The sequence below is a fragment of the Salvelinus namaycush genome, chromosome 34, assembly GCF_016432855.1.
Source record: "Salvelinus namaycush isolate Seneca chromosome 34, SaNama_1.0, whole genome shotgun sequence".
Classification (NCBI taxonomy): Eukaryota; Metazoa; Chordata; class Actinopteri; order Salmoniformes; family Salmonidae; genus Salvelinus; species Salvelinus namaycush.
The window spans coordinates 17,968,996-17,977,155 of NC_052340.1; the positions used below are offsets into that span (position 1 = coordinate 17,968,996).

An 8,160-nucleotide genomic window follows, 5' to 3' on the forward strand; every position below is an offset into this window, starting at 1 on the left:
CTGCGGGTGATTCCCTGATCCACCTCTATGCAGACGACACCATTCTGTATACATCTGGCCCTTCTTTGGACACTGTGTTAACTAACCTCCAAACGAGCTTCAATGCCATACAACACTCCTTCCGTGGCCTCCAACTGCTCTTAAACGCTAGCAAAACCAAATGCATGCTTTTCAACCGTTCGCTGCCCGCACCCGCCTGCCCAACTAGCATCACTACTCTGGACGGTTCTGACCTAGAATACGTGGACAACTACAAATACCTAGGTGTCTGGCTAGACTGTAAACTCTCCTTCCAGACTCATATCAAACATCTCCAATCAAATCTAGAATCGGCTTTCTATTTCGCAACAAAGCCTCCTTCACTCACGCCGCCAAACTTAACCTAGTAAAACTGACTATCCTACCGATCCTTGACTTCGGCGATGTAATTTACAAAATAGCCTCCAACACTCTACTCAGAGAATTGGATGTAGTCTATCACAGTGCCATCCGTTTTGTTACCAAAGCGCCTTATACCATCCACCACTGCGACCTATATGCTCTAGTTGGCTGGCCCTCGCTACATATTCGTTGCCAGAACCACTGGCTCCAGGTCATCTACAAGTCTATGCTAGGTAAAACTCTGCCTTATCTCAGCTCACTGATCACGATAACGACACCCACCCGTAGCACGCGCTCCAGCAGATATATCTCACTGGTCATCCCCAAAGCCAACACTTCCTTTGGCCGCCTTTCCTTCCAGTTCTCTGCTGCCAGTGACTGGAACGAATTGCAAAAATCGCTGAAGCTGGAGTCTTACATTTTCCTCACTAACTTTAAACATCAGCTATCTGAGCAGCTAACCGATCGCTGCAGCTGTACATAGTCCATCTGTAAATAGCCCACCCAATCTACCTACCTACCTCATCCCCATATTGTTTTATTTACTTTGCTGCTCTTTTGCACACCAGTATCACTACTTACACACCACCATCTGCTCATCATCATCTGCTCATCTATCACTCCAGTGTTACTCTGCTAAATTGTAATTAATTTGCTACTATGGCCTATTTATTGCCATACCTCCTCATGCCATTTGCACACACTGTATATAGACTTTCTTTTTTTTCTATTGTGTTATTGACTGTACGCTTGTTTATTCCATGTAACTCTGTGTTGTTGTTTCTGTCACACTGCTTTGCTTTATCTTGGCCAGGTCGCAGTTGTAAATGAGAACTTGTTCTCAACTAGCTTACCTGGTTAAATAAAAATAAAAAAATCCCTGCCTAAAGCTGTCACAATATAGAACTATGTATAGGTTACTTCAGTCATATGTCCTATATATTTCTCACTTTTTCCTTTTCACATCCATAGATGGTAAAGGAGTTCTTGAACCATATGTTATTTCATATTTTCTGAAGTGACCTATGACATGTGTCCTCCTCTCCCTCTGTGTAGATGATAAAGGAGAAGCTGCGTCTGAAGCCGGCGTCGGGCTCTGACTCTCGGAGCAAGGCGTTTGAGGGGAAGTCAGACAGTAGCATGCAACAGCAGCAGGAGGAGGATGAGAAGGCCCGACTCCTCATCGGTCTCAGCAGCTCAGACAAGAGCTCCAGCAAGAAGAGCATCTTCAGCCGACGCAAGTGACCCATAGGCCTACATAAACTCACACTGAACCAGTACTGTACTGGACCACTGCGCTCTAGTCTATGGAAGTGTCCCAAATGGCACCCTATACCCCACATAGTGAACTACTTTCGAACAGGGCCCTATGGTTCCTGGTCAGAAGTAGTGTACTGTATAGAGAATAGGGTGCCATTTGGGATGCAGTCTATGGCAGCTACAGTAGCACACACCCAGCCCAGGGAATCATGGAGAGGTCAATGTCTTTACTAGCGTATTATCTGATGACACTTGACCTGGTCAAATACTGTATGCTCTGGTGTGAAGATGGAGGTAGCAGGTCATTATGGGGAACAGAGACTGATAATAAAACACACCCTGTTCTTTCTTACCTGGAGGGGGACAAACTACGGCCTGCGAGCCAAGTCCGGCACGCCAGCCAATTAAATATGGCCCACGATGGCTGAAATTTCTTATTTTAGGTTAAACTACTCCAGGCCATATTTGAACGTATAAAACTATATAGAAAGTGTCTAAGAATTCTCTCAACTGCTATCCAATGAAGCATGTATTTTCATGTATGACCAGGGCCCGTATTCAATGTGTCTGAGTAGGGGTGCTGATCTAGGATCATATCCCCTCCTGTCCATATAATTGTATTTGTTATGATCTAAAAATCACAACTGATCCTAGATCAGTACTCTTTTTCTAAGAGGTGTTATGGATACGGGACCCACTTCTCTGCTAAAAACATACCAGGGTCTTATTGACCAAATGTATCTTTGTTTTCTTGTTTTAGTTTTTTGTGCCATACAGTAAACATTTCATTTTCATTCAATGCATCACGCATTGTCCTGAACTTTCAGAATGAGCAGCCTATACTTGTTGCATTAATAGCATGACTGGGGTGATGGGTATTTTTTTAGTTTCACTGTCTGCTCATTTCCCCTGTAAATCAATTAGAACATTTCATAGTTTATATGTTGACTGACTGTCTCAAATGGCACCCTCTTCCCTATATAGTTCACTACTTTAGAGGATAGGATGCCGAAGTAGTGCACTATATATTGGATAGGATGCCATTTAAGATGCAGCTAATGTGATTTGTTGAGAGCATCGTTTCCTGCTGGTTCAGGAATATTGTATCCTCAAACAAATGTATATCCGGTAGATTGTAAAACATTTTCATCTCAAATTAAAGTACCTTGACAACCATAGAAATGCTGTCTGTTGCAACAGTTAGAAATGCCTGATTCACTAGTACTGTAATGATATATTGATATATTCACTAGTACTGTATTGATATATTGATATATTCACTAGTACTGTAATGATATATTGATATATTCACTAGTACTGTAATGATATATTGATATATTCACTAGTACTGTAATGATATATTGATATATTCACTAGTACTGTAATGATATGTTGATATATTGATATATTCACTAGTGCTGTAATGATATATTGATATATTCACTAGTACTGTAATGATATATGATATTCTAGCCTTGTGCTTTTATTATAGCGTTGGGATTTTACTCAAGTCTGTATGATACTGTAACACTGACTGGGAAGTGCATCCCTATAAAAGAACACAAATATATAATTTGGTACCCTGCATGAGACTTCTCCAACAACATATATGCCACAGCAGACTTAAGTTTTATACTGCAGTTCCTAAACATATCTGTGTGATATATCACAACCGAGCAGCAAAAATATGTTCTTGTTTTCTATTTTATGGCAGTTATTCTGTCAGCTTTGATAGTCTCTGCAAAAATAATTTTGTTGCAGCTTGTCTTGATAATGTTTTGAAATTTTAACACTACAGCACTTTTTAAGCAAAGTATTTTCAGATATTTTTGTAACCATGGTTATTTCTTTTCAATCACAACTGTACCTACACCTACTGAGTTTGTTATTCAGTTACAGCTTCCTTAAAGTGCAAGATGTCAAATAATTCTGTCAAAATATTTCAAGAAAAATTGATTATAGCTCAATGAAATGAGCACCATATATGTAACTACATTTTTATCAATAAAATAGTTCTAATGTCTCTTATAGCTGAATGTATCATGTATGTTCTCAGACGGTCACTACACCGTCAATTTATCATTTATTTCGTAATTATAAATAGATGGATGATTGGTTAACAGAAATGTGGAGTTTTGATTTTAGCCGTTATTCCAGTGGAGTGTGAGTGGCTGATTTGATCGTTCATCTGACAGGGTTAACTGGAGCAGAATTTCGCCTTCTGTAGAACACCATCGAATGTGAGGTTATCATTCGTCTCGAGATGATCAGACCCACCCTGCGCGCTTTTCAGTCATGGCGGGTCAGGAATGTGCGCTTGATGTTTTACAAGGCATTGTAAGACAGTGTTTAAACTAACCAATTGGGAAAATAATGATGTGTGGTTGATCGAGGTTTACCAAGCAATGTGATGGGCAGCAACTCAAGTAAACACAAGGTAAGAGATATTCAGACGTAGTCTACACCTATCTATTAAGTTATCAGGTTTGAACACATGTTTATTTAGACTGCTTTAGCCTACAAATCTACTGTCTGTTCCACATACGTGATGCATTTGTATCTTTATATAGTAGGCTAGCCGCTAGCTCGCGACAATATTGGCGTTTAGAAAGACGTGAGTTAAGCGAATATAAACCGGTGATGAGCACCTTACTTTGAACAGTGTTTTATGAATATGCATTGGAATAGTTAACAGGTTAATGAAATGTATATGTAAACTGAACTATGTTTTTAAATACAATTTTTAAGTAAATATTTTACAATGACATTTCAGGGGCACGTGGATCTGGCCAATATGATATGAGTGCACTGAACTGTTTTTAATGCAAAGCGCCTAAGGGTCCTTGGGGAGTTATATTAAAAGGGACGGGGGAGTGGCTGACTGTGGCTGCTGGGAAATTCTCTTGTGCCTGGAGTAGAATGGACTAAAAGTAACTAAAACAGACTGGACTCTGAGATAATCTACATGAAAATAGAATTAATGAGTGTTACGGATACAAGTGTTCTGTGTGTATCCTGTGTGTATTTCTTTTCTCTCCTTCTCCCCTACTCACAGGTGACAATAATCATTCCCCAATCAGTCATCAATCAGTCGCTAATCAGAAGACACCTGCTCCTTTTCCCTTACCCAATCACGGTCCCTTTCCCTTGGTTTAAAACCCCTGTAAGTTGTTTTCTCCCCAGCTCAATCTCTTTGTAACATGCCTTCTGTCTGTAGATCGCTTGTGTGTTTTGCAGCTACATGTCACTTTGTCCCCACCTGTGAGTATTGTTTTGGTTATGGTGTTTGAGTGTTTGTTTGATGGTGGGAACAGGGGGTAACCAGACAAGTCGCCCTTGGCCTACACTACCCGTAGTTAAACATTGTTAAAAACACTAGTTAGAACTGGGCGGACCACCCCCTGTATTTTTGGTTAGTTAGTTAGCTGTTTGTGAAGTAGGCTAGTCTAGCTTAGGGGTGTTTTTGAATTATTATTCTTTCATTCCTTGGGTCCCGCTCAGCCCCTTTTCCTGCTCCCCCCATTACCGTGTGTTTTTAAATAAACCTTGAGTGTTTGACGGTAGTAATTTAGTTGTCTGTGGTTATTTTTGTTCTCACTGTTACGTTGTCACTATAATAATTTGCATGAGTTGTGTTACGGGTCCCATTACCATCCCCCCTAGATTGTCGGGCCAAAGGGATTCGTAACAATGAGAAATACAGGATCAGTGTCGTCGTCGTCGTCGTCGTCCCCCCCCCCCCCCCCCCCCCCCCCCCCACGGGACGGTTAAGCTAATGTGGCATGAGGTTGTAAGTAACATGAACATTTCACAGGACATAGACATATCTGATATGGGCAGAAAGCTTAGATTCTTGTTAATCTAGCTGCACTGTTCAATTTACAGTAGCTATTACATTGAAAGAATACCATTGCAATTGTTTGAGAGTGCACAATTATGAACTTGAAAACGTATTAATAAACCAATTAGGCACATTTGGGCAGTCTTGATACATTTTGAACCGATATGCAATGGTTCATTGGATCAGTCTAAAACTTTTCACATACGCTGCTGCCATCTAGTGGCGCCTGGACTGGAATAAGACATGTCCTTTCTCTTGCATTAAAAAGATGATGGTACAAAAAAACGTTTTTTTCATTGTATTATCTTTTACCCGATCTAATGTGTTATACTCCTACATTAATTTCACATTTCCACAAACTTCAAAGTGTTTCCTTTCAAATGGTATCAAGAACATGCATATCCTTGCTTCAGGTCCTGAGCTACAGGCAGTTAGATTTGGGTATGTCATTTTAGGTAAAAAAGGGGCTGATCTTTAAGAGGTTTCTAATGAATATCTTCAACAATCGTTTGTTTATGTTGGCAAATGTTCATGTGAAATCTTTATCCAATGCTGATTTAGTCCTGCATGATTCTAGTGTGGCATATGCCAGTAAGTAACATCAACAGATGTTTGACATGTAGCTATAGTTACTTGCTACTCACAGCACAACTTGTAATTAGAACCATCACTAATTAGAAAGCCGCTGTCCTCAATGTAGAAACGGGTGCCAAGCCAGGAGAGACGACACAACCAAGGCTGGCATGGCCTTCTCTCCAATATTGGAATATCCTTTACTGATGGACTTCGCCACCTTGGCCCACCTGTTCTGGGCACACAGGGCATGGTGCTCGGCAGCGGAGCCCCAATCCCTGAGGACCTCCTCCCCCCAGGACACAGCCCTCAGAAGCCTGGCATGGAGTTGACTCCCTGGCTTCATCTCTGTCTTTCTGCCTGAGTTCCCACACCGTACATTTCCTGGGCAAGATGATTTTCAGGTAGTCCTCCTTAACTTCATTTGGATTGAACACCTGGACCACACATGATTTCAATCTTTGATGAAAAGGTTGCCTCTTCAGCAGATGTAATGAAATCATTCATTGATGGGCAAAAAAACGATAAATCAGTAACTTATTACTTCTTGATTGGACGCTGACTAAGTTATTCTATATGGGGGGGAAATAAATGATATGTCTATCTGGTGTGAAACCTACCTTGAATGATACCAATGTTTAATAATATTGCAACGTTTGAATCTCACTCTCTCCATGACATTCAGATCCTGGGCTTCATAGCCAAAGGCTCCGTTGGTCCTATCTTGAAAGTAAAGGACAGGTCGAAGGAGAAGACTTATGCAGTTAAGGTGAATCTCCTCAGCCTCCTGCCACATCACATTTAACCAGCACTGTATTTCATGTGACATCTACACACATCTAGTGTATTCTATTCCTACCCTGCATTTCTTTTTATTGTGTTGTGTTGCTCTACAGGTTTTACCCAAGTCTGAGATACTGAAGTATGGGGTCCTGGAACAGTCAAAGGAGGATGTCATCATTCAGGTCGGTCACACTGCAGGATGAACTGTAAAGCTGCTATCCTAGCTTAGCTCCTAACTTAGTTTAGGGATAACATGCTGGAAACAATGACTCACTGAGCTCTAACAATGACTATGACAATTATCCCTATGAGCTTCTATGCAACAACAAACATGGTCCCATGGAGCTTTTGCTAAACAAAAATAAAATAAAAACATTTGCCATCGTTGAAGATACCTGGTTACATTCAGATCCCTCCTAAATCACATTTCGTTATACTTTGTGTCTTTGCTGACATACACACTGTTGCTGTGTGTGTTGCCTGTTGCGTTGCAGCAGCAGCTCAGCCACCCATTCCTCCACAATCTGCAGGACTGCTGGCAGACCCAGTGCCACCTCTTCATTAGTGAGTGACTAATGTGATATAGCTAGATCCCTATTTATCCGCTCCTCTCTTTACACTCCCTGTGTCTCACATAGGAGCTTCCAACTGGGCACAGACGTCAGTTCAACGTTGATTCAACCAGTGTGTGCCCAATGGGTTGTCTCGCTCTCCCTAGCAGGAGTGTCAACTATGGCATTATCTGGCCTTTCTGCTATTTACTGTTGTCTCCTCAGTCTGAGCCTCATGACTCGTCTGAAGAATTATACTGCCATCTACTGAGATTTCAGTGTGTATCATACAGTCCTGTGGCCTCTGAACCGAATTTCCCTTCCTTTAGATTTTTTAATAACACCCTTATTAGTGGATAAAGGCATGTTTGAGTTCATTTGTGTCTCTCACTGACACTTAGCTCCTTCCCCAACATCAGCCCTTTCACTTCCTACGCTTCCCCCAGCCTTAAAAAACGTGCAACTCTATGACTTCCGACAAATTAATTGTTTTCTCCTATTGCTTCTCTCCTCCACTGCTCCTTCCTTTTCAAGTGATTGTGTTTCAGCAAGGGTCATCTACTCCCAGCCCTGGATCAGTGTACTGTACATAGCCTTGTTATGTACTAAGATGGATCATTGTGTGTGACTGTCTGTCTTCCCACAGTGTGTGAGTACTGCAGTACTGGAGACCTGTACACCTACTGGATACTGAAGGGCCAGTTTGGGGATGATGAGGCTCGGGTGTTCGCTGCAGAGCTAGACTGTGCTTTGGGTGAGTGTCCCTCAAGT

The 8,160-nt window shown here is 41.5% G+C and overlaps 1 protein-coding gene across 1 annotated transcript in view; it reads left to right on the plus strand.

Annotated features, from left to right (window-relative positions):
• LOC120028398 (protein KIAA0100-like) overlaps positions 1 to 3,667 on the plus strand; it is a 28,187-nt gene extending 24,520 nt beyond the window's left edge. The window contains exon 33 of the mRNA XM_038973630.1: positions 1,438 to 3,667. Within this exon, the coding sequence (XP_038829558.1) occupies positions 1,438 to 1,626 (189 nt within the window). The 3' untranslated portion in view covers positions 1,627 to 3,667. The remainder of the gene's footprint in view (positions 1 to 1,437) is intronic.
• Positions 3,668 to 8,160: the final 4,493 nt, after the last annotated feature.